Raw genomic sequence first — 26,233 nt, 5'->3', positions numbered from 1 at the left:
CCACCGATGTCTGAGCTTTAAGATAAAGCATGTTGCTTTAGAAAAGAATTTTCTGTCTGCGACGGGAACATGTGTAGGATCAGTTTGAAAGACCCTTTGTTGGGGAAAGTGGAAATGAGCCATTCTTATCCAGCCCAAAATAAGACCAAAAATAGAAGGAGCTGGAGCAAGCGGGTTTTTAGCTGTTAAACAGATGATGAAGGCCAGCATCAATTCCCAGATTACAGGATCCAGCTGAATGAGGGTGGGGATAGGTGTCTGGTAGTCATCATCGTGCCTCTTTGATCTGAGGTGGGAAGAACTGAACTCTACAGCGATTGCCAGAACACAGCGTTTTCCTCCTTCCTGCAGTCCCTTACAGGATATGTGCAGCAAGGAAGGGGAAGAGGGTGATGATTTTGGTCAGTCTGCCAGGGAAGTCCCCAGAGATGACGGTACGTAGGGAACAGAATAGCAATGCACAGTGAATGAAGCAGGCAGAGCAGAAGTCGGCCTAACATATCTTTTCCAGGCATCTGTATTTTTCTCCATAGCTAAAAATGTTCACTGACAGCCTTCCTCCCATTCACCTGACAAAGGAAATTGAAAGTTACTGATAAGAGAAAGTGAGCCTGTAAAGGAAGTCAGTGTGTTGATAAGGTTTGATAATCTTCACCCTTGCATGACTTTTGCAGTGAGCTTTCATGTAAGACTCTGGAAGGCCTCGATGGACTCCGACAGCTGATTTTCCATGTCACTTGCAACATGAAGGATGTCGGCAGCTCAATTTGCTCACAGAAACTTGCAGGGAGATTGGTGAGAAGTGTTCTTTTTAGTGGGTGGTAATCCTTACCAAAGGGAGGTTTTGGAGGGCTTGGTTTTGGATTGGAAGGTGAACTTTAGGAGTTGCATACTTCATATGCCTCCTACATCAACAATAAGATGCCTATCTGGCTTTAGGAAAAGGCAGTACTGTTAAGTCAAGTGGAGATGACTTAGCCACTTCATCTCCAGCAGGGTGATTGCTGTCTCATATTGATCCTGCTATTTTTATCTTGTGGCTTGCAGATACCGAGAAGTTACCTTAGCCTTCAAGAAGCTGTCCTTGCAGAACAGCATAGGAGAAGTCAGAATGATGACGTACAGTATTTAACAGACAGACAAATAGAACTGATCATTGAGCAAACACCTGGAAATGATATCAAAGACTATGAAGATTTACAAACTGGTAGGTCAGAGCAAACCAGTAATTTCTTGGAAATCAATCTGTGTGACCAATTGAAATATTCCATGAATAATAAAAACAGGGAGAGGAGAAGCCCACCAGGTAACTGCTGTGCAAACAAAACCAATTGCAGAGTGCTCTGCACTTGTGTAGAGGTCACTTCAGAAATTGTTAAGATAGAAAGTTAGTAATGGGGCTTTGAGAGAGGGCTGGGAAGTCTCTAGGATGGTCTGAGGCTACTAATTTATTTTACCCTTTTTTAAACAAGCTTTGTCTGATGTTATTCCTGCTCTATGAAGAATGAGGGCTGCCATAGTTCCAAGGTTGTTTTCTCTGTGGGGCCCCAGTCCTGTGATCTTTATGGAGGTCTTGCTCTGCAGGCACTGGAGAAAGCCCTTCCCTGTGAGGATGGCAAGAAGGTAGAGGGGAGGTGTGATGGGGACAGAAATACTGACTGTAAAGCAGTGAAATTTTGGGTTTAACAGTGGAGTGCCAGATAGCAGCACTCCTCAGAGAAATGTTGTACTCTTGGCTTGGCTACATGCTGGCTATATCTGGTATGCATAAAACTGCACAGACTGCCTCATAATCTTAGTCATCTGCACTGTTGTTTCCTAATGTTCGTCTATTGCTAATCTACAATTCTTTATTTTTTGCAGCGATTAATTTTCTCATAGAAACGGGTACACTACTGCACTTCCCAGACACAAGCCATGGCTTGAGAAACCTCTACTTCCTTGACCCTGTCTGGCTCTCAGAGTGTCTACAGAGGATTTTCAACATCAAGAGCTCCAAGTCTGTAGCTAAGAATGGAGTCATCAGAGCAGAGGATCTCAGGATGCTGCTAGTTGGGACGGGCTTCACTGAGCAAACTGAAGAGCAGTACTTCCAGTTCTTGGCCAAGTTTGAAATTGCACTGCCAGTGGCCAATAACAGGTATGCTGATAATTAGAGATGCTTAGCCAGGCTGGAGAAGAATGTCTGTTTAATCAAACAGGCTTTATCTTGACAAGGATCTTGCTATAAGAAGATATTTGAGTGCATTAAACAGTGCAATGGAAGGCACCCATCCATTTGGGCTGAATTTCCTGGCATGAGCATCCTTTGGTCCAGACAAGCTAGTTGGAAAACTTTCCAAAGCAGGTCTTTGTCCACTCGGTGCCTTGAGGCTGATGAGAGGCTCAGCCACCAGCACAGAGGAGCAATGATACCACCAGGGATATGGCAATGAGCAGTTGGAAGCTGTAAGGGCTCAGCCGGCACGGCTGCAGCTGAGAGAGGATGTGAGGCTCCTGGCTGCCAGGCCTGAAATATAGATGGGCTGGAGTCATCTGTTTCCAGTGAATGATCCTCACTCCAGAGTATGGCAGAAAACTTTGGGTAATCCATAGTTATGTCAGTCCTGAACGTAGTAGTGTTTTATTTCTAGTGAAATCAGGAAAGTGGAGCTTCAGCAGCAAGATGATTCTCTTAATTTTTAGCCTCAATAGGTGTTGATCAATAGTTTTCCTAGAAATGGTCTAGGAAACCTCATTCTCTTTAAATGTTAATGAGTCCTCCTCCCATCTGCCCCCCGATCCCTCTTCCTCTGGGCACAGTTCCCTGCTATTTTTCTCTCTCCCATCTGCTTGGCGACAGCCTGTTGTTGCGTTAGCGGTGAAACCGTAGTTGTATTGCACTTTTGATGTGGCATTTGCATTTCACTTCCTTGCCCTTCCAGGACAGCACGGCTGCATCGCCCTGAGCCTCTCGGGAGCTCTGAATGCCAGCACAAGTGCAGCATTCTCTGTGCTGTCATTATGCCTGTCACTTATCCAGACCCGGATGCCAACAAATTTTCTCAGGCTTAACACAGATAAAGCAGCAATGTTTCTGCTTAGTCCAAAATGCCTTTTGGACTCCTTGTCACTATCTGCCATTTTTCTCCAAGGCAATTACATTGTCTGTGTCTCGGGAACAAGGAAACTGCTTTTTCGTGGCCTGCCCAATCTTTTTTAGAGCAATCCAAGCCACATTAGCAGAATATTCTTCCCACTGACGGACTGTAGCTTTTAGCAGGTTGGATTAATTTAATGTACTAGCCAGACACAGAGCAGTTATTTGTTTCTGTGCTTCTGCAATTATTGTATAGATTGCCAGATAGAGTTTCTGTGCAGTCAGTAGAGAAGGCAGCTGCCAGTTTCTGTTCTGAAAGGGTGGATGGGGGCATGTTTCACATAGTTTCAAAATTTGCATTGGCTGTTGTTCAAGAGCATCAAATCGCCATCTGTATTATAATCCACTATATAGTTGTGGTCCAGAAGGGCCTCACTGGCCTTCTTATTCTCCTACACCCTTTCTTGGATGTGCTGGGGAAAATATATTGGTGTCATATGATGCATCCACTACCTTTTATAGAGCAAGATACTTGTAGTTTGATGCTCTCCACTTTTCTGCCTAAGGTACATGTCATTTAGCTTTGTTCTGCTTGTTAAAACAGGGTTGAAAGTATGTCCATTCTTACTGTAATTTATAAGTGAAGAGAAATCTTTATCAGTTTTACATTCCAAAGATGCTTCATGGATCAGATAATTCAGTCATGTAAAATGTCATCAGATGTTATGGACTGTGACATATGGAAAGAGCTGTTGTCTAGTGATGGCTGTTTTTTCTGAGCTGATATTTCAGGTTTTACAGAATACTGCAGCTGCTAGAGAGAAAACATGATAGGCTTAAAGCATTGGATTTGGACCCAGCATTAGTTCTAGTTGTGTGTTTGGTCCCTGCCACTGTGATTTTGGTCAAGCCCCTTGGCCATTTGCCTCATTGCTGTCATTATGCCCGTCAACAATGAGCCCCAGATGCTGCCACATTTTCTCAGGCTCAACACTGATAATGCAGCAGTGTTTCTGCTTATAAGCAATAAGATTATTTGATCATATAGGCATTTTGGAATGTATTTGGTACAGAAGAGTATCATTGTCAAGAGATTACTGGCAGGTATTGAAAGCCATAAGCTCGTGGTTTTCAAAACAGTTCTAGTCTTCCAAGAGCTTCCCAAACATTAAAGATCAAAACAAATGAATATTCTGAGTTTACTGGTAGATCTGAAAACTTTGTGGTCCTCTACACCAGGGTAGCTCTGTTACTTCTGATCAGTCAGACTTGGCTAGAACCGAGTCTCTTCTACATATGGGAAAAGAACCTAATAAGCTGGTTGCAGGAGGAGAATGAGCAAGACAAGTGTTATCTCTGGCAAAGTACACTCTTGCCTGGGAGTTTGTCAGAGGTGTGGTAGGGAGTCCATCAGCTGCAGTATTGGTGCAGCAGGAAACCCTGTTGTATTGACCCATAAGATGCTCTCTTCCTGGGGCTGGGGTGAGATGAGAACCAGAGCAGCCCAGTCCTCGCAGACTGTAACTGCCTCATTGCCACTTCCCACACTACCGCCTCTCCCCACCTTCTGGGTTTACTGAAGCTGAGCTGTTGTAGGTTGTTTTTGCATTTATCTTCTGTTCCACACAGGAGCACAGCTGTAATACAGCTGTAATTCTCTGCTTACTACCAGGGCAGAATAGTAAAGATACCAAAATAATGAGTCCCGACATCACAGCTGTTCTAATGACTCTTATATTTTAATGCACTTAATTTGTGAGTACACAAATGTCCTGCTCATTACATCAATTTTAGCCCTGTCCAATAGCCCTGGCTGAATTATGTAATGTCTGCTTTGCCTCTGCTTGCTTCCATAGTGTAAATGAATTTCTCCATGTATTGCTACAGCGCCTTTAGTCTAAAAGCTTTTTTATATGCAGTAGGCTGTGCCATTAAAAATCTCTTTGGAGACTGAATCGCCTTATTATCCAGTAACAATGTACTCACTGTTACAAGCTGTAGCTAAAATTTGAGCTGTTGAATTTGATGTGTTTCAGCTACCTCCTCCCTCATCTGCTTCCTACCAAGCCAGCATTAGATATCCATGGGCTCTGCCACCAGACCACAAACACAGTCCAAAGGGTCTTCAAGATGAGTTTTGTCCCAGTTGGCTTTTGGCAAAGATTCATAGCCCGAATGTTAATTAGCCTGGCAGAGATGGACCTCCAGGTAGGTTGCTGTATCTCTATGCAAGCAGAAGAAGACAGCTAAAGTTGTTCAGTGTATGTGTAAGTGGGTGTCTCTTCACATCCAGCGTTCTTCAGTCACAGATTTCAATGATGTTATTTTAGTAAATAGGGAGAAATGAGACTCCGCAAACAAAATCTGATTCTGTTTTCACAGTAGGTGTCATTTAGAACAACAAATTAGCACTGGGGAAGAAAGCCTGTGTTCTCCACAGCCTCTTTATAACATGATCCCCTGGAAGGTCTCAGTACCTCCAGCATCTTCCAATTACAAGTAATTGGAGTTCTGCCTGTGGCTCTTGTCCATGACCATTCCACTGGGCCAGACTCTGCTTACATCATTTTCCAGAGGAGATCTGGAATAGCTCCACCAAAGTCAGCTATCTGAATCTATATGGGTTTAAATGAGAAGCAAATTGCAGGACTGTTGCCTTAATGTGATAATGAGTGCAAGCAGACACCCTATTAGTGCAAGTGGTATGCCTATCATTAAAGCAGTGTTTGTAAGGTTCTGAAAGCTAAGTGAATTTTGATGTTATTACAGCCTTATTTTTGCAGCAGCTTATATCTGAAAACATAGAAACATAGCCCTGCTGGAAACCATAATAAACACCTGCAAAATATTTTTAGTACTACTGTGGTATCTTCTTAACAGCTATCCATTTAAACTGTGTTCCGTCGTTGATGTACAGAACGTGGAAAACATGATACCTGGGTTTGGAAGGCCCTTAGTGTTCCAAGCTTCTCAAACCATGTAATAACTTTACCTGTTTTAACGGGCTGTCTTGGTAACCCCTTGCTTACATTCTCATGGGTACTACGTAACCCTAGAGCACCTTTGCTAGGGACCTCATCCAGCCCTCACTGCAGTGAATGGAAAGGGTCCCAGGCGTCAGACCCATCTGCAGACAAATTAGCATTAGAGCAATGAGTGGAGTTCTGCAGATTAAATCTTTGGTTTTAAAATACATTTTGCTCTAAATGCTGGTTTGAAGTGTCTTGGAGAAAAGCCATCTTCCTCCCACTGAAACAGGTGGAAAAGCTAACTCTACATTAAGGGCAGACTTAAGCATTCACTAGAACATTTAGCTCTTCTTTAGGCTTGTAAGACTTCTGCAAATGCAGAATTGATGTAACAAATGTCACAGTTACAGAATTAACTTTTCTCACTGATAGGAAATTTTTCCTTTTTGAGTGGCATGAAAAATATTTCCATTGCTGCAAACCCAACTTTTACTGTGTGTATTTTCATTCCGTCACCAAATTTTCTATGAGCACAAGTTGCTCTTCAGTGGAAAAGGTACGATAGCACCTGTGAAGGCGAAAAAGAGAAGTCGCCTTATTGCTTGAATAAAACAACATCTTTATAAGAAATTGGAATAATTTAATGATTTTCATGCTTTTCTGCTTGTTTCAGCTTTTTGAAAACAAGAAGAACACCAAGACGAGAAACAAAAAGGTGACCATCTACAGCTTCACAGGCACCCAAAGGAACCGCTGCAGCACATTCCGAGTCAAAAGGACTCACACTGTTTACTGGCAGGAAGGTCTGTTCGTTACCTTTGATGGAGGCTATCTTAGGTAATTTGTGTTCATAATGCAGCATGCATGACAGGGGACTAATAGAGTGTATGAAACACATCATCTGAATGGAGATGAATGAGCCTAACTCATGCTATATGCTCACTCATCGGTAGAAAACGAGGCTCTTCTGTTAGACATATCTCATCTGGTAACAACTGGTGACAAAAATGATGAATACTTGATTGTTTGGCACTTCTGAATATATCAACCTAATGTGTTATTGCAGCCACAGATTTAAAGGGGCCTGAAAACAAAGCGATACTCAGTGCAGAACTCTTTACCAGTATAAAATCATGCATTGTCACATGCAAAGATTTCCTTACATCAATGGCTTTTCCACTGAGACATAAAACATCACCACAGTGTGACAATAATTCAGATCAATGGAGGTACTTCGGTGCTATCAGACTGTGTGGTTCAGGGACTGTGGGCAACGGGTCTAAGCTGGCAGAGTGTGTGCTGGCTGCAAGCTTGGAAGAAAACCTGCTGTCCATGTTCTTTCACAAATGCAGAGAATAGGCAGCTCCTTAAGACGTTAATCTCTGTAGTATCTGCAGATGCATTTGCTCTTTCAGTCACTGGCAAGATAGGGAGGAACCATTGGTGTTGTTGCATGGTTGGAAGCCAGAAAGGCACAGTGACTTTCCTGAGTTCGTCTAGGCAGAATGTGGCTGAGTAGAGACTTGGATCCAGACATTGCAAATCACAGGCTGGAATCCTTAATTCTGGACCACGGTGGTGGTCATGCTCTTATTTCCCCATGTACTTCAGGGAGTTGCAGAACTCAGCATTTTGTATTAAAGGGGTGAGGTTTTTTGTATTTGGATTGGATTTGGGGTTGGTTTGTTTGTTTTTGTGGGCATTACACAAAAATTATATCCATAAACTCTTCCAAACAGTCTTTGGAAGTTGTAGCAATAATAATAAATCACTGGAATTTTATTACTGACTTGTAAAACTCTTAGTCCTCCATCATTCTGTATGAGGCATTTCCATCAAAAGTCTCCACCATACTCAATTCACTTAGGCCAGAGTTTTCTCTGGGTCTGACCTTCTGTAGCATTCAGCCATTGTGAGAACTGTCATTTCTGTGCAAGAATTCTCTTCCGAAAGTCATTTGCAGAACAGACTGAATTGAAAATCATCCTCAAAGCTAGATGGCTTTTTATTTTGATTACTTATGAACTACATGTTATTGTGTAATTCAGGTTTACTGCGAGAAAGAAAGTTTGCTGGCACTGATACTTCACCAAAGCTTCATGGGGCTGTCTTTTGGCTTTCTTACACAGTGTTGAGTCTTCTGATGTGAACTGGAAAAAGAAAAAAAGCGGTGGAATTAAAATCATTTCCCAGTCAGAAGTGAGAGACTTTTCAGCGATGGCTTTCATCACAGATCATGTCAACTCTTTGATAGACCAGTGGTTTCCTGGTAAGAGAACTGCTGTAATTTTCTGTGCAGTATTAGGTCTTTTTAACAGAAGGTTCTTTGACAGAGCTCTCCAGGTGCACAATACTGTGTGTTAACTGAGGACCCCTCAGGCTCTGACAGTCTCAAGCCAATAACATTTGGTAAAAGCTGATAAACCTGCAGACAGATCAAGATTATTTGCCAACACACCTCAGTCTAGATGTTGTGTCTTTCAGTCTGTCAGTCACGGTAGGCACAGGTGAAACATTACAGATCAAACAGGACCTGCTTCTGTAGGAGTTCAAAAGACATTTCCCGTGCTCATAGCAGGGGCAGGATTTGGCCCAAACTAATTGGCTCTGTCCCTTCATGACAGAACTCATTTTGGCATCAGCTGGGATCAGCATTTGTTCACCATTTCTAACACTCTGTAATTTATGAAATTATGATGGGAGAGGCATGAGTGAATACGATACCAAGGACTCTGTGCCAAGGTAACTTCCTTGACTCCTGCAGTTGTTTTTCCTGTGATTAGCACAGATCCTGCTGTTACCCAGCGGTCTCTTTGAAACCCCAATGCACTTCGTTTGAAAGCAAAACAAAATCTGAAGTGTTCTTTCTTGTCCCACACTGGTCTAGAAAACAGTGCCAAAATCACTTAATTGGAGGCTCTCTGGAGGAAGCAGTTGTGCACTCTAACATATTCATGTTCTCTGTGTTACAAAGATAAAAGAAAGTTTTATTTGCCTTTGGATTAAAATAACGATAACATTTATTGCTGAAGCTTGAAGAGTCATGACTTTGAAGGCTACAGCCCATATTCACTCTGCCTAATTGTAGGCATTTAATGGAGCCTGTCACCTCAAATCCCTCTGCAGTTAGTGGGAGAGGTGTGAACCTCCCAAAGGTTTATCCTTAGTAGAATCCACGTTTCCCCTGGAGAGGCTGAAAACATTGCCCATGAGGGAGCACAGTAACTGTGTTCCTAACTTGAGTGCTGCAGGTGAGTGCTTACTCCAAGCCTGCACCTGAAGTGTTTAGCCTGAGCACAGTGTTCAATGCTTCCCGGCCCATTTCCATCACCATTCCCATGCCTGCTCTCCACATGAAGCCATCTGGCAGTTTGCAGTCTGCAAAGCAGATGTGGCTGGGGCTCCCAGGCAGCCTCACAGCCGCTGTCCTTCCACTGCACAGTCGTGCTCTTTAGCATGCACAGTGATCCCTGTATGCAGCACACAGACACCCAGCACGTAGGAGGTTCTCTCCAAAGCTCTATTCATATACTTTGAGTTTCTACTGGTCCTGAATATATTTTCTTTGCGAGCCTGTGTGTTACCTGTGACCAAAGCAAAGTAGCTGTTAAATTATGTCAACAGTACTGTCTCCTCAGTACTGTTCCTGCTATCTGTGTACACTTTGGAAAAAGCTCTTTTCTTACTCCAGTCAATACACAGCAGTGTTAAACTGCTGCTTTCATGAGTGTGTGACCATTTTCAACCAGCGGATCCAGGTAGTGACTGCAGACATTTGTATTTGGAGCTGCTGTTCTTCCTCAGTTTGTGTGGGTTATGTTGTTTTCTGTTTGCTTGCTTACTTTGAAGCACTCACAGCCACTGAGAGTGACGGCACATTGCTGATGGAGCAGTATGTGCCCTGCCACATCTGTGCAGCTTCCAGGCTGGAGGAGAATGAGTGTGGTGAGAGGGCAGATGACGCGCAGTACTTCAACATGGAGGACTGTGTCCTGACTGCCATTGAACTGGACTACATCACATGTCCTAACCACCCTGACATCCCCGTTTCTCTCCAAGAGCTGGTCCCAGAGCTTTTCATGACCGATTTTCCTGCCAGGTAATGTTATTTAATAGCCTTTGATTAAGTTTCATTGTACCTCTGTAATTCAGTTGGATATTTTTCCTAAATAAGCTCTGCTAGAGGAACATACTGACCACAGGAAACATTCATCCACTCTTAATCCCTGTTCTGGCAATTCATCCCAAACTGCACTGCTGGTGGCCAGCACACTCGCTTAGACAATCACTGTGTGCTGACCCAAGTCATCACTTTAGGGGGTCCTTTGAGACCACGGTGGTGCAATACGAAAGTCCCTTTTTAAAGCCACAGCTGTCCTTCATTGCCCAGTACTCTGGCCAGAACTTTCTGTAGTTGGGAGTCTTTCTAGGATCCCAGAAAAGAGATTTTAATATGGCAAAACCGAAAGGAAGTGCTGCTGCGTCGCAAGATTGGCACTGAAATCGCCTTTAGTTTTAAGAGCCTGTAGGTGAGTGAATTTAGACTCCACCAGAGAATTCACACTGAGTCGAGGCTCCTGCTTGGCTGAGGGCTGTTGGATGTGTTGTAGTAGTGTGGCAGTTCTGAACAGCTGAAACAGCTCTTCTCTACCCATAGCAGCACTGCCAAATCTTTAAGCAGCTTAACTGCATTCCCAGATGGGTTCAGTCTAACACCCCTTATTATTTACTGTGTAGAGCAAGAGACCTCCTGACAGCAGGCAGGACAGGATATCAATGTCTCTTTTGGTTCACACTCTCTCAGACCTTTCTGTGCCCAATGCAGAGCCATGGGACCCCTAGACCAACCTGTGCCCTTTTGGCTACTGTCAGAGTCTTCTGTGCTCCCGCTGGCCCCTGTTCCTTGCTTGGGGTCATTTCACTGGGCAAACACCCCATCAGCTCATCACGACAACTCTTCTCACAGTGCTATCTCCTAGAGATTTATTTGACGGGTATGAGGCGAGTGGAGATGTTTGAAGTGTGAACAGCTGTAAAAGTAGTCTCTGGAAGTGTGGGGAAGTGATGAATTGCAGCCTGGGAACAGCTAGCTGATTTGAATAATCAGGTTTCAGAGTGTGGAGCTGTTCATAAACATCCTGTCCTGCCTCAGCGGAGAAGAGAGAGAAATGAAGCAAAAAAATCATTAATACAGATAAATGGTGCAAATATCTGTACCTGTGTCATCTGCTTGGAAAAGGAGCTTATGTGCTTTCCAGATCTGTTTGATTCTTGTGGGATAAATTAGTAAAAAGACTTTTTTGCTTATTTGCCCACTTCTTTCTGCTAGAAACCTGTTGTACAACACGAGCCAGCATAGAGCACAATGACATGACTCAAGGTAGTTTAGGTGATCCAGTCCTCTCAGTAGATAAGACGAGAACCAATTAGGGATTTGTGGAAATGGAAATCACATTAAAAACATGATTTTACAACATCTTTGAAACTTTTTAATTAAAAAGCCCCAATCTCCTCTTGGCAGACTGTTCCTGGAAAATAGCAAACTGGAATGCAGTGAAAATGAAAACAACGTGCTTGGCCAGGGTGGAAGTGGGACCGTTATATATCGGGCACGATACCAAGGAAAACCAGTGGCTGTGAAGAGATTTCAGATTAAAAAATGCAAGGGTTCTCCCACTTCAGCTGCAGGTACAGTACACGGAATTGGTGTTGGGAATCAGCTCTTGCAGTCTGCAATCCCAAGCTAAGACCAAAGAGCCTTTGCTCTCCAAAGTGCTGGCAGCACCTGTTCAAATACAGCCTTGAGATATACAGCAAAATCATTGTGTTTCCATGGAGGAGGAGGAGGGTGCATCTTAGAGTTCTTCATGAAAGCACTTGTAGCAATGAAGGTCCTTGGCACTGCTGGAAGCATCTCTCCTGCAGGGTGGACTCAGGGTGCCAAGGCAGAGCCCTTGATTGGGGTGGGAAGCAAGATTTCATGTCCTGTTCCCAAGCTATTTGGCAATGAGAAGTGTGGATTTGCATGAGTTTGTACTAAGGACTTGTGAGTCTCTACCTTTGAATAAGTCTTTTACTCCATCTGTGCCAGCAGCTACAAAAAGCAAATTGGAAATCCTCAGGCTGCCAGCTCCTCTAGGCAGGGACAGGCTCTCGTACTGCACGTGCTGTCTGTCAAGCCCAGATTTCCAGCAGAGCCTCAGTCCATGGGCAATGGAAAGGGAAAAGTGCCTCACTTCCCTCAGTTTTGTTTCTGAACCCCTGAGCTGTGGATCAGCTGCTGTCTCAATGACAAAAAACCTTTGGAAAGGCCAGACCTGCCTGAGCAGCCTGTGGTGTCCTGTGGCAGAAGGGCAGTTAATGCAAAGGGTCCCTCTTCTGGCAGGGCAGCTGGGGAAGGGTAAGGAAGACTCCTTTCACCAGAGGGTTTGCAGTGTGACATCCATACCCAGAGAGTCCCTGCTTTCGAAAGCACAGTCCCTTCCAACCAAACCATTCTGTGATTCTATGATGCAACTTAAAGCCTTGCTGTTGGTGTAACACCACAAGCTGCCTTCCTCCTGCAGCATTTGCTCAGTGAGCAAATTCCGAAGAATTTCTGACCTGGTTTCTTAGCTGGGGGGTAAGAAGGGGTTTGTGTGTCTTGCCAGATACCATGCTGAAACACCTTAGAGCCATGGATGCCATGAAGAACTTCTCGGAGTTTCGCCAGGAAGCCAGCATGCTCCACTCGCTGCAACACCCCTGCATCGTCTCCCTCATTGGCATCAGCATCCATCCTCTCTGCTTTGCCTTAGAGCTTGCCCCACTGGGCAGCCTCACCACTGTATTGTCTGAAAACTCCAAAGGTAAAAACAGGGTCTCCCTCCTGGGAGAGCTTACTCTCTGAGTCATGATAGTGGCAAATGGTCAACAACATTTGAATTACTGCCTGATTTACTAGAGGGGATTTTTTTCCAGACTAGGGGAAGTGGGAGGGATGGAATTGCTCTTAAACCGTGCCTTTGGGAACCTAGTAAAAATTGATGCTCAGGATTTTCAAACCTATTTTGGAGACCTGGATTTTCAATTTCTCTGCAAATTAAAAAATGCATCTCATTTCAGTGCTGCATGGGTAGTGCTGTGTTCTTCCCTCTGCAGATGGGTGTCTGGCACTCTAAATTCTCTCATAATTATCTGTATTTCTGTCACTGTCAAATGAATGACACTAATTCCAAGATATGTCGAGGCCATCTGACCCTCTTGGCACCTTGGCTTTGTGTCAGCTTTCAGTCAGACACTAATTTTAACCGGAAGATTTAGGGATCTAGAAGTGAAAGGGTTTAAAAAAAGCATCTAATAGAACTGTCAGATGTGTATAGTAACACGAACAGTGTCACTTCATGTCGTGGCATTGAGTGATGTTTTAAAAGGTTGTTGGTTATTGCTCTGAGTTTAAAAGAGAAAGGAGGGGATGAAAAAAGCAGTTGTTGCAATTACAAGAACTAAAGACAGGCTGTTCCTTTGGTCCAGGGTCTTCCTTTGTGCCACTGGGACACATGCTGACACACAAAATAGCATACCAGATTGTAACAGGCCTTGCCTACCTGCATAAGAAGAACATCATCTTCTGTGACCTGAAGTCAGACAACATTTTGGTGTGGTCCCTAGACGTTAAAGAACACATCAATATCAAACTCTCCGACTATGGGATCTCCCGGCAGTCATTCCATGAAGGCGCGCTTGGCGTGGAGGGCACGCCGGGATACCAAGCTCCTGAGATCAGGCCTCGCATAGTCTACGATGAGAAGGTACCTGTGGTGTATCCATGGGGGCAGCTCCTGCGTGACAGCAGCGGGTGCTGGCTTCATGCATGGGGTGAATTCCCTTACACATGCGTGGGGTGCAGCACTGGCTTTCCGTCTGTGGCCTTCCTTGCTTTCCTCTCCATCCACCAAGGGAGGTTTGCCTTGTTTTTTTCTCTCTGTTTCTGGCCATAGGTGGACATGTTCTCATATGGGATGGTTCTGTATGAGCTGCTGTCTGGTCAGCGGCCTGTGCTAGGACAACACCAGCTCCAGATTGCAAAGAAGCTGTCTAAAGGGATCCGTCCTGTTCTTGGGCAGCCAGAAGAGGTGCAGCTGTATAGGATGCAGGCGCTCATGATGGAGTGTTGGGACACTAAGCCAGAAAAGGTACAAGACAGCCCTTGTGACCAGTGTTTTCTGGTCTTTCAGCTACAGGGATCTGGCAGCTCACTTCACACAGGAGAGCTGAGCTTGTTCTTGGTACAGCAGACAGCTTGTTTGCCCATTTACTCTTCCTGCTGATTTGGCCCAGAACTGCTCTTGACTTAAATGAGAGTGTTATGAATGAAATGGTGGCAGATTGGTGGCCTTAGACATGTGCGGTGACATGAAGGTCCCTTGATGTCGATGGCAGTTAGGGTATTGATTTCACCAGGGCAAGATGTTACCCATAATTTCTAGAAACAGCTACAGTATTATGCTGTGGGTGTAACTACAGAGACTTCCAAAACCCTGAGATTGTGAAAGGCAGTGTGAGGAATAAAAGGGTTCAAAGTATGAGAAAAGGATGATGATGCATTATGTTTTTCGTTAATTACAAGTTGGTGTTTAATAGCTGCTGTCCTTCACACAAAGGTCAGCTTGACTCACAGCTGTGAGTCATGGCAATGGCAACGGGTCAGCTTCCAAAATTCATAAACCTGGAGAAATTAATCCATAAAATGTGTAAGAGAATCACTGATCAAACCACGGAGTTGTACAGAAGAGGTTTGGCTTCAGTGGGATACGGAGGATACTAAAACCAGTGAGGTGGGATTTCAGAGGAGAATTTGGTGCAGATTTGAGAAAGTAGAAGTGTTTATTAAAGAAAGCTACTTCCTGGCTCTCCAGCTTTAATAAATAATAATTCATGTGATTCTTTTATGATCTGGACCTTCAGCTGTCTTGTGTGACAAACGTCTTTCTCTTTTCCTTTCCCCACAGCGTCCACTGGCTATTTCTGTCGTAGGACAGATGAAAGATCCTACCTTTGCAACATTTATGTACCTGCTATCCTGTGGGAAGCAGTCCTCCTTCTTCTGCTCCCAAGGACAGGATTACACTGTGGTGTTCTGGGATGGGAAGGAAAACACCAGGTGAGACAGCTCGTATTTGTGATTTCTTTCTTTTTTCTTTGTAAGTAAAAATCCTTCAGCATCTTCACTTAATGCCTCTGGGCGGGAGGTATAGAGAAGGTGAAAGTGAATTTGGGTGAGTGCCAAGGATACGGTGAACACTGTTTTCCCAAAACTCTTTTAATTGCGAACAGTGGTTGCTTTATAAAGGCTATTTAATGAGCTTAACTCTGCTTCAGTTAATATGAGGAGAAGCTTAGGGCAGTGTAGTGATTCACACACACAGGATGAAGCATTTGCACATGAGAACAGACATGTTCTGCCCTTCCTAATGAGGCCATTTAACGCTAAACCTTTCCTAATTGCGACTGCAGTTCCATCTCCATTCTGCAGAGCAATTAAGCACATGCTTAAATCCTATTGAAATCACCAGGAGTTAACCACATGCCTGAAGCTGTGTGTGCATCCAAGTGTATACTGCCAGTAAAATGTGTGCTGTACCGAATAGGCATGTGCTTAAAATGTTATTAAATTGTGACTGAGATGATGGCATTTTGTTCAGCCGTATGTGACCCATGGCTAGTTGGGTTTATTTTTATGGATGTTACTGATTTTTTATGGATGTTACTGATTTTTATAGCCTTAATCTCCTTTGGAAACATTCACAAACTGATCTAAATTTTATATTAATGTGTTCATTATTTGTAACCATTAACCTAATGGGAAAGGTACGTGATTTGTTTATGAACAATTTGCTTTGCTCTTTGTGGTGCCTGCTCAATCGTTCAGTGCAGACAGTACAACTACTCCTGCTAAAACTGTTGAAACACATGGGACTCACAGATGTATTTTGAATGCATGGATGTTGTCCAAATATTCACAGCAGTATATCTCAGTGGATCTGCTTCCTGACTGGACAATCCACTTGCTGGAGACTGCTGAATAACAAATTACTTATATGTGACAGATTTCAGGCTGTGTAATTGCTTGTGCCACAGTTGGTAAAACATCTGGGGCTCACAGATGTGGGTGTGAATATCCAGTTATTGTTCAAACATGCAAACCCAATAAACTTCCCAAACTAAATACATGTAGTTACAGAAATATTAATCAGTCATATTTATAAATCATTTTACCAGGTTACATGTCTTTTCTCTTATTTGAAAGAATCATGCTCTTCTGTTTTATGTACTAGAATAAGTAATGAAGCCAGATAATACTAAGGCAGCGAACTTGGAAAACGAGCACATATTCTCTGGAGAACCTAATGCGCAAGATGGGCTAAGACCTCACAGCTATTAATTACTATTAATAGCTAGTAATACTGCTGTTCAGCTGGAGCTATTTGTCTCACAGCTGAACGATAGTAACCATATAAATTCTCCTCATCCATTTCCACACAAAGTCAGATAGCTGAGTTTAAATCTTCACAGAAACAATTGCGTATCTGCCCCCTGAGGAAGACTTGTGGCATGTCTGTATTTCTCTTCCTTTACAATGACCATTTGGAGGGTTGTAGATCCTTACAGCATCGTCCACATCTGTACAGTCGTGTTATGGCTTGGCCAAAAATGCCAGGTACTGTCCTGTAGCAGTGTGCGGGCTGGATGCTGGCTATAGGACATTGTTATTTGCCCCTTTCAGAAACTACACAGTGGTGAACCTGGAGAAGGGAGTCATAGAAGTGGAGAGGATGAGCTGCCCAGGAATGAAACTATGCTGCCAACTCAAATTTCAGAATGCCCTCTGGGCTGCCACAGAGGTGAGCGTTGCTTGAATTTAAGTGTCCTGCTCAAGAGGGGGCCTCATTAGAAGAGACACAAATGAAGAGGAAGAGCTTATTAAATTAGTAAAGCTGAGAGTGTTTGAAACCATGGGCGTCTCGGATGAGCAGTGTGACTTTGCATCTGCTGCCTTTGGGTGTATTGTTTCTACATGCCAGACAGCTGACACCTAGATCAAAATCATGCCTCCTGGTGTTCAAAGCAACCGTGGGAATTTCAGCTTTCCAAGGCAAAACTCTCTGGACTGTAGCATATCTGTACCCAGGGTTTCATCTGGGAAATGTCCTTATCTGTAAGCGATGAAGGGAAGCAGTGAAAGAAACCATGCATGTAAGGGTGGGGTTTTGAAAGAGGCCTGAGGGATTTGAAAGTTGGTGGGAAATGGGTACCCAAGTTTTGTGTTCACTGTGGAAAACTGCAGCTAAAAAGATATGAGCAAGAGAGCATGGCTGATGTATCCCTCAGAGCCCCTGTCCACCACCACAAAGGGCTGTGTTAAGTGCCAGCCAGCCCCAACACAACCATTTGATGCAAAACAAGATAGAAATAGCTGAAACAAACTGAAATGTTCCTGAAGTTCAGTGTTTCAGAGTGGGGAAGAAGACCACACTTACTGAATAAATAATTTGTGCTGGTTAATTCATTCCACCCTAGCATAGGTGCTATAACTGAGTGAGAATATAGCTCATTTTTCCCCATAGGCAAATAAGACATTTTGACTTTTTCTGTTCCCAAATGGAGGTAAAGTTCAAATATTCCTCTTTTTTTTTTTTTTTTTTTTTGGTAAGAAGAATTATAGAAAAATTAGAATTCAGAAATCTTAAAGCATTGTATTTCCTCCTTTTAAAATGAAATGTGCTGCTGTTCCCTTAACTGGGTGCTCAGTTTAGTAGATTTATGAGGTGTGGAGCAGGTGTAATAATTCCACATACAATGTAATACTGGCTTTCCTTGGATTGACAGATTAATGCAAAATAACATACAACATGTTTCAATTGTTCTGGCAATTTTGGGATTTGTGCAGTCAGGGTTGTCAAATGCTACTTTTAGATGTGGTGATAAAACACCGCAGTGTTTTTGGTGGCTTATTCGATAGCACATACATTGCCCACAGCTCCTTCTGGGGAAGGTAGTACCTGCTTTCTACCCTGTGATCTCCAGGGAAAACAAAGAGAAATACAGGCTTCGGATATCAAGTAAAAACTGGTTTTGGAGCCAATTTGATCCTGTTCAGGGATTAAAATATGAAAAACATGGAAGATTATTGAAATTTATAGAGTTTTATGTGCTCTTTCACAGGACCAGAAGATTTCTGTGTATGGTTTGCAGGGCATGTGTCCTTTGAAGACTCCACAGAAGTGTTTAGACACTCCTGCTACTGTGAGCTGCTTTCTAGTAATGCCTGTTGTCAAAAAGGTAAGGAAGAACCTAAAGGAAAAGGGGCGTTAGTGGGACTAAGCGAAGCTGCCAGAGTTTGTGTGGCTTGTTGCTAGCTGGTGTTGGACTTTGCAATGCCCAGGAACGTTTTGGCAGTGCAAGGACAAGGCTTCCAGGTTTTTGTGTCTCTTCCAGAAGACAGAGGTGTGGGCAAAAACCTGAGTCAGGGGACGAAAGCTGACACTTCCAAGCCTGCTGGGAAAATGGTCAAAATAGATCAAAATTCCTCTGCAAGGAAGTTTTCCAGCTGTGTTTCCACATCACTGGAAGACAAAGTTTAGGCTCATCAAGCAAAGCAGAGAGGACATGAAACAATAATTAGAATGGAGATTTGTTAACTGCTGATGCAGGGTTTGGGTATATCCTAGTTCTGATATATTCTGATATATAAGAAAGCCATTCTTTCCCTGGTGTGTGTGCATGCTGTCGTTTGTGTGCACAGTCATCTTGATACATTATCTAGGCTCAGCTACATTTCTTTCTTGGTTTTGAGTGAGAACACGTGGGTAATAGCTCGTGTGGGTAATAATCTAATAGATAATATGGATAATTATTCTTACAGGTTCTTATTTAACAAGATATTCTTATATAACAAGAGTTATATATTATCTAGTTCTGGCATTGCTAACATCGAATTACTAGCAAGAGAAATGTGACACGACTGCCTATTGCGGGCAAGTCTTGGGAGATGTATAAAAACTGGTTTGGGGCTACATTACCTCCGGTTTGCTTACAGCCACCTCAAGTAAAAACATATAATTATGTTCCAGCATTATTGATAGCTATGTAGTTTTTGCAAGTACCAGCAGACTGGTATGTGTCTAACAGCTCGATGTGGAGCAGCTCTCAGAGCAACAGTGAAGCTGCTTTATGCCACATGCCCGCTCTGAGTTACTGTCCATTTCTGGCTCCAACTGCTGCATCGCTGCAAACTGAATCCGAGGCAGATGGTTAGTGTAAGGTGTACTGCTTCGCTTCCAAACATGGTGTCAGGAGCACTAAAGTAGGGCATAGATGTGAAGTTGGCAGAGGGGTGAGTTTCACCCGCCGGGAGGCTGCATCTGTCGGTGTTCTTTGTCTCCCAGGCCTGGACTTTCATTTCTGATGTTCAGGGCAAATTTCTTTCTCATGCTGCCCGAGGTTTTGTCCAGGACAGTCGAACGAGTCTTTCGCTTTCAGCTTTTCCACTGTCATACAGCTTGCAAAGCCATTCCTCAGGGGTTACGAGTGGCTTTATGTCTCCTGGTTTCTATTTCCAGTTTGTGGCTTGCCTAGAAAATGTCATAAATAATGCCAGGCCCTACAATAGTAATATTGAGTCTAGACACCTCCCTTCCTCCCCCGACCCTACCCAACCTTCCAGAAATCCACATCCCTTCGGCGCACTCTTTCTTAGTTTATTGGACTTACTTTTTCCTCTCTCCTTTCTATGAATGAGTTTGGCAGTGAAATAGCCAGAGCAGCAGCCATAGGGATGTGCAGACCGGGTTGGCAAGAAACTAAACCACTTTTTGAAGCAGCCAGTTCTTCCAGCAAAGCTCAGTGGAAAGCTTACACTTGTCAAACTCACTGTACAGCGCAGGGAGCTGTATCAGAGTTATCACACAGCCATTATTGTCCAGTGGAGAACAGAACTGCTCTCGTTTCCCTGGGAAGAAAGCCTCTAGCTGATGAGATGTGAGGTAACTTGCAGTCAGAGAATTGCCGAGGGATGTTGCTGGGAAGGGGAATTCTTTACAACTGCCTTGGGAAGACTGATCCAAAAGAAATAGTTTCCAAAACTTGGTTTCTCATCCAAAGGAAGCATCATGGAAATTTAAAAGCAGCAGAGAGGGCCCCAGAATCCAAAACTCTCCCGGCAAGGGAAAAGAAAACTCTTGTACAAGTTAAGCTTTTTTGTTGCGTGCTTTCTGTCACCAGCATCGCTGGGTTTGGCAAACAAGAACGTTTCCTTTCAGAAAAAACCCCCAAACAAGCAAACAAACAGGTTAAAAAGAGCAAAACAAGATGCTTTCTGAATTGGTTTGCAGCATTCTTACGAGGAGATGTTGAGGGAGAGAGAAACCTGACTGGTGCAAGCCTCTGGCCTCTTGCAGAAACCTGGAACACATGAAAACAAAAGCTGCATTTAAAGGCTGCAGCCTGCTGTGGCGTTCGCTGCCAGCAGTGCCAGACCCTGCGGGGAAGAGAGGAGGAGGTGACCAAGGCTGGGCTGTTGGGGGCTGTATTTTTCTTATTAACCTGCTCCTGATGGCTCCAAGCCTTGCGCTGTCCTTAGCTACGAGAACAGGATGTCTGGAGCCAGCTCATCTCCTGCACATCACATTCCATCGCAGCCCTGCTCAGAGGCCTTCCTCCCTGGCACAGTGGGACTTCTGGCAGGACAGAGACTTCAAATGCAGTTTTGTTGCTGTGTGTTTTTGTTGGCTCTTTATGGAGCCCAAATGTTGAAAATGAATTCTGAGAAAGTTACTTAAGGTTTCTGGAGGCTCCTGCCCTGCCTGCCTCTGGTCACTGCTGTAATACCCTCATCTGGAGAGTTTTGCACTGGCACCTAATAAAGTCTGGTGAGTTGGTGGCACCCACGGGTGGGTGGCTTTTGCCATGGTCTTCTGTGAAATGAGTCAGTCCCTCATCTCAGGCAAGGGATGGCAGGTAGAGGGCTTATCTCAGCATTTGAGCGCTCCTCACTTCTTAAACAGGTAACAACAGTGGCTGGATAGAAACAGGTCCCAGTAGCCAAGGGAGTGAGTAATCACCACCCCAGAGCATAAAATATCTTCCAGATTTGCTTCCCCCATTGTGCTGTTCCAGACGTGGGTAGAATTTGGTATCACTGGTGAAGCTGGGTGGGGAGCACTGACGCAGCTCTGCCCAGTAACAGTGGTGATTGCTCAGTGCTGGGGAAATCTGGCCTGTGGAACCCAAAGGCAATCTGGGTTCTGTTCTGCAGTAGCTGACACTAATAAACTAAAATCAAAATACTTTTTATGAAGCCTGTGCTTGGATAATTCAGTGTTTTCAGCTCAAATGAGACAGAATGACAGAGATCTCTGGAGACTTTAACAGCGGCCTGTGTCACACTAGGAGCAGTTCAGGGTGCCATAACCTGCATTATGGTTAATGTCGGATATTCCCTTTTCAATTTAAATTTTCCATTTTTAGTAAAAGTACCTATTGTGCAGGGTCTGAAAAAGAGTTGGCCCATTTTCACCAGAGAAACGCGGACTGCTCTGCTTTGTTTTGTTCTGTTTTAAACAATCAAACTCCTTTCCAAAGAAAAAGTAACCCAAAACCCAGCTTGTGCAAAGCATCGTGCCATGTTCCAACCTACTGACGCAACTCCCTGGCAAAGCCACATCCAGGAGCCTTTGCACCAGATCCACATGGCAGCAGGGACATGGCACCAGACACTACAGGCCTTTTGGGTTTCTTTTAATTAGTGGTTAGAGCATTGGGACTGGACTGAGTTAAAGTCCAGGTCCCATTTCACAACTTTCCACTTGCTTCCCTAGTTTTTCCCATTACAGTAAAGTTCTGCTGTGACTTGGATTAGTCATACGGGCTCAGCACACTCAGGGTTTTACTCATACTTTGTATGCAGGATAATGGCTTTTTATCCAAGACTCTTAATGAGCCTTGCAAACAGTGCTATCAATTAAACTAATACTTACCCCTATGCTATCTGACCCTTGATATCTGAGAGCAATTCAAGATACTGATTTTGGCCTCTGTGGGTTTAAGCAGCCTGGGAGCTGTCTTCCAGGTCTGGCAGAGCCAAGATCCCTGGAAAGACACAGGTTTTCCCTTAATTTATGAGCAGCAAGAGGTGATGCTGAGTCCCCAGCCTGTCTCACTGCAGAGGGGTGAGGCTGTGTCGTTCAGCTGGTGGTGCTCTTGTCTGGTTTGTTCACTTTGCCTCGCTCAGTCCAACCAGATTGTAACAACAGCAAAAAAGCCCTGGGCAAAGCGTCTTTTTATAGAATTTATTGCTCCACAGGGAGGAAATAGAAAGGCCTTTGAGGTAGGTATTGTTTTATCTGCCTCACAGATGGGGGAGTTCCTGGTACAGACCCAAGGTCACGGGGAGTTTTACTCCCGAGAGATTAATTTCCCAGTCTGTTTAACAGCATTTTGCACCGCTGTGATGAGCTGGAGCAGTCAGAGACCCGGCGAGCCGTGTCCTCCTCACCGGCTCCCATCCATGGGACGTGACGGCATCCACCGGAGCGGGGCTGCAGAACTCACCACCAGCTGTGGCTCCCGCAGCCAGCACATCTGTATGGTTAGGGGCAGGCTTTTCACTACCTGCAGAATGGCTCATGGCACTTGGAGTCTGCTTTGCTGAAGTGCTGCTGCTTCTGTGCCCTTTGCTGGAGTGTCTCTGAGCTGCCAGGATCCCAGACCCAGAGGGTGGCCCTGGGAAGAGCAGGGCTGTCAAAGCAGCAGACATCGGAGGCAGAGCAATCACTGTATGCTCTTGTTTGCCTCCCTCTCTTTCCTTTTCTATTGCATTTCTTCTATTCCTCTCCTACCTACACCGATAGCAATAGCTTTTACTCCTTTTTGGAAATGAGCCGGGTTTCTACAGCTGGATTCCTAGGATCATGATGGCTGTCTCTGAACATAGTCCAGCTTGAATTTGTTAACCTTCAGGGCAGGCTGCCAGGTCTGTCTGTCCTCCCTTGCCAATAGAGAGGTAATACTGGGTGAGAGGAGTATGGCTCTGCAGCAGCTTCTATGTAATGACTTCTTTTTATGTTGCTGTTATCACTGAGTGATTTGGGTAAGTTACTGGTGTACTTGCAGAATTGAGAGAGGCAGCCAGAGCCTCTGGGACTGAAAGCTCTTGTATTTGAATGCTTCATCCCTGGCAGTGTTCAAGGCCAGGTTGGACAGGACCTTGGGCAACATGGTATAGTGTGAGGTGTCCCTGCCTGTGGCAAGGGGTTGGAACTAGATGAGCTTAAAGTCCTTTCCAACCCAAACCGTTCCATGATTGCAGAGCAGTAAAGAATCCAGATGGCAATTCTGCTGTCTCTTTCTTGCAGAACTCCTACGTGGTGCTGGCCGGCTTGTCGGATGGACTCGTAGCAGTGTTTTCAGTGTCCCAGGGCATCCCAGGGGACAGCTGCTCCTACCTGTGCTCCCACACGGCAAACAGGTCCAAATTCAACATTCCTGACGATGACCCCCGGCAGAACCCGTACCCCGTGAAGGCCATGGAGATCACCAGCAGCGGGGCTGAGGTCTGGTACAGCAACGGCCCCGGCATCCTCATCATAGACTGCGCCACGATGGAGATCTGCAGGAGGCTGGAGCCCTTCAGCCCGCCCTCGGTGATCACATCCATCACCTGCAACTCCGAGTGCCACGGCGAGGAGGTGGTGTGGTGTCTGGATGATAAAAGCAACTTCCTGGTGATGTATCACGTTGCCACCTACCAGCTCTGTGCACGCTACTTCTGCGGGGACTGCAGCCCCCTCAGGGACATGTTTACAATCCAGCAGCCCTCAGCAGCCATCCCAGCTACAGCACCCATCAACCACAAAGCGATGGAGAGCAGCCTGCTGGCGGACATGAGCATTATCTACAGCCCAGAAGTTGGCACCCAGATACTAAACCACCAGGACTCGCTCACAGATTATTGCTCCGTGTCTTCCTACTCCTCCTCGCCTCCTAACAGGATCACCCGGTGCCCCTCCAGCCTGCCCAGCTCACCCATGAGCTCCTCCAGTGCACCGCTCTCCACCGATTTTGATGAGTCTGACAAATTCCATGAGCTGAAGGCTTCCCTGGATCACGATGCTATGCCTATGGGGGACAACATGCAGCATCTCCAAGCTGTCAAGATTCTTCCAGTAAAAGACCTCATATGGATCCCCAGGTAAGCAGGTCACTTATCAAAGCAACTCCATCAAAATCCCTCCTGGGCTGAACGTGAGATTATCTCAGGCTAATTCAGGAGCTTCTGCATTCCCAGGATGATTCACCTGGACAAAAGAATCAAGAAACTTTGTTCCCAGTAGAATAGTACATCGATTTTCTACCCCTTTTTAAAGCTATCTAGTGTTGAGCAGCATGGCCACAGATCCGGTCATGCCAGATTGATTTCAGCAGAATGAGAAGGTGGGTGATAAGACTCAGCCCTGTTTCCCCAGCGACTGAGGAAACAAAGAACAGCAGGCAGCTTCCTTGCTCACACACAAGCAAGTCCTGTTGCTTTCTGTTGAGCTGATGGAAACCACTGTGCCTGTCCCGGGGGCTCTCACTGTAGTGGATTCCAGATGCCCCTCAATGGCATTGTAGTGCCCCTTTCCCTGCAAAATGTTGTGTGGCTGCAGGAGGAGTTGCAGCAGAGGATGGATATCCAGCATGGATCTTCCTCAGCTGTCAGCTGTCCCCGTTGCTGAGTACTGTGACATCTCCTTTGTTTCCCTTCCAGGAGAGGAGGGGATATCATTGTTATCGGGCTGGAGAAGGAATCGGGCACCCAGCGGGGCAGAGTGATCGCCGTGCTGAAGGCTGGGGAGCTGGCTCCCTATGGGTGAGGCTCACGGGGCAGTGCCCATCACACCAGGGGCACGGGGGGACGAGGTGGCAGAACGTGGCTCTGCAGGCTCCGGGGGCTCCTGGGAGCTCCCTCTTGGCGTTCAGCAGCATCTGAGAAGGTCCCACATAGAGGAGATGCAGGTGCTGGTTGCACATCAAGGCATGTGCTTGCCCTTAGAGCATGATATAGGTGACCACCACCTGGTCTCCAAGAGCCACAGAGACCAAATAATACCCCCATAATGACACACGAGACCATCTTGCACAATGTGATGAACATTGGTCTGATCCTGCCTGGTGCTGGGCCCCGGTGCTCTGAGGGCACCTGGCTCAGGAGCAGCGGAGCTTGGCAGCCTCAGGCCCTGTGCTCAGAACAAGAGGGGTATTTATGCAGAGCACGGTGCTTGTCTGTGGCTGCATTCACGTGGATCAGGTTGATGTTCTGGCTGTAAATGAGCACCTTTGTGCTGTTGGCAGTGACGGGCCGGGGGAAGGCTCCTGGAGCACAGGGGGGAGCAGTTATATACATTAACTTAAAATGTTTCATACAGTGAACAAGGATCCAAGCAAATAAATAGCTGCTGGAGAGATGGGGGTGTTCCTGCTGATCACTTAAATACCAGTCTGGGAGTGTGCTATTTATGTCCAGACAAATGGAGGTTAAGGATTATAAATTATCATTTATTACCACTAGCAAACACAGCAAGAGATCAAAGCTCTCCTGCCATTCCCTCTACTTTCAATGTGAGTGTCCTTATCAGTTAGTTGGGAGAGGAGCATTACCTTTGTTGTTCACAGGTAATCTTTAGGGTGATTTTGCTTTACCCATATTAGGTGTGGAGTTAAGGTGAAGTGATGGGGCCATCTCAGGCTTGCCCCGCTTTGCTGCCCGGCTGGTTCAGGCACGATGGCCACTGGCTCACCCTGTTTTAGCAGCAGGATAAAGACCAACAGCGCGGCCTCCTCCAAGAGCAGGGCAGGCTGGGGAGGTGAGGGAAGGGAGGTGGTTTCTTAGGGGCAGTTTGTGATAGAACCAGCTGACAAGGACAACCCTTGTTGCCAGTGCTCCCCATTTGGGGCCTCTCTGGGGAAACAGTTTGGGGTCAGTCTTGCCCCATCTGCTGTCAGAGAGGTAGAAAGAGCCCAGCAAGGGCTGGACTCCTGTCATAGAATCATAAAATCCCAGACTGATTTGGGTGAAGGGACCTTAAAGCTCATCCAGCTCCAACCCCCTGCCATGGGCAGGGACACCTTCCACTAGAGCAGGTTGCTCCAAGCCCCTGTGTCCAAC

General features: G+C 45.3%; 1 protein-coding gene across 1 annotated transcript in view; it reads left to right on the top strand.

Moving 5' to 3' along the window:
- Positions 1-26,233, top strand: part of LRRK1 (leucine rich repeat kinase 1) — a 78,699-nt gene that overhangs the window by 50,242 nt on the left and 2,224 nt on the right. The window contains exons 18-33 of the mRNA XM_030498293.1: positions 675-795; positions 1,048-1,207; positions 1,864-2,140; positions 5,116-5,287; positions 6,722-6,885; positions 8,178-8,317; positions 9,898-10,147; positions 11,570-11,736; positions 12,699-12,896; positions 13,561-13,838; positions 14,028-14,222; positions 15,039-15,190; positions 16,814-16,931; positions 18,253-18,369; positions 23,442-24,277; positions 24,836-24,937. Of these exons, the coding sequence (XP_030354153.1) occupies positions 675-795; positions 1,048-1,207; positions 1,864-2,140; positions 5,116-5,287; positions 6,722-6,885; positions 8,178-8,317; positions 9,898-10,147; positions 11,570-11,736; positions 12,699-12,896; positions 13,561-13,838; positions 14,028-14,222; positions 15,039-15,190; positions 16,814-16,931; positions 18,253-18,369; positions 23,442-24,277; positions 24,836-24,937 (3,447 nt within the window). The remainder of the gene's footprint in view (positions 1-674; positions 796-1,047; positions 1,208-1,863; positions 2,141-5,115; positions 5,288-6,721; positions 6,886-8,177; positions 8,318-9,897; positions 10,148-11,569; positions 11,737-12,698; positions 12,897-13,560; positions 13,839-14,027; positions 14,223-15,038; positions 15,191-16,813; positions 16,932-18,252; positions 18,370-23,441; positions 24,278-24,835; positions 24,938-26,233) is intronic.

The sequence above is a fragment of the Strigops habroptila genome, chromosome 9, assembly GCF_004027225.2.
Source record: "Strigops habroptila isolate Jane chromosome 9, bStrHab1.2.pri, whole genome shotgun sequence".
Taxonomy (NCBI): Eukaryota; Metazoa; Chordata; class Aves; order Psittaciformes; family Psittacidae; genus Strigops; species Strigops habroptila.
The sequence above is the reverse complement of the archived record's forward strand: the minus strand, read 5'-3'. Positions and strand labels throughout refer to the sequence as shown.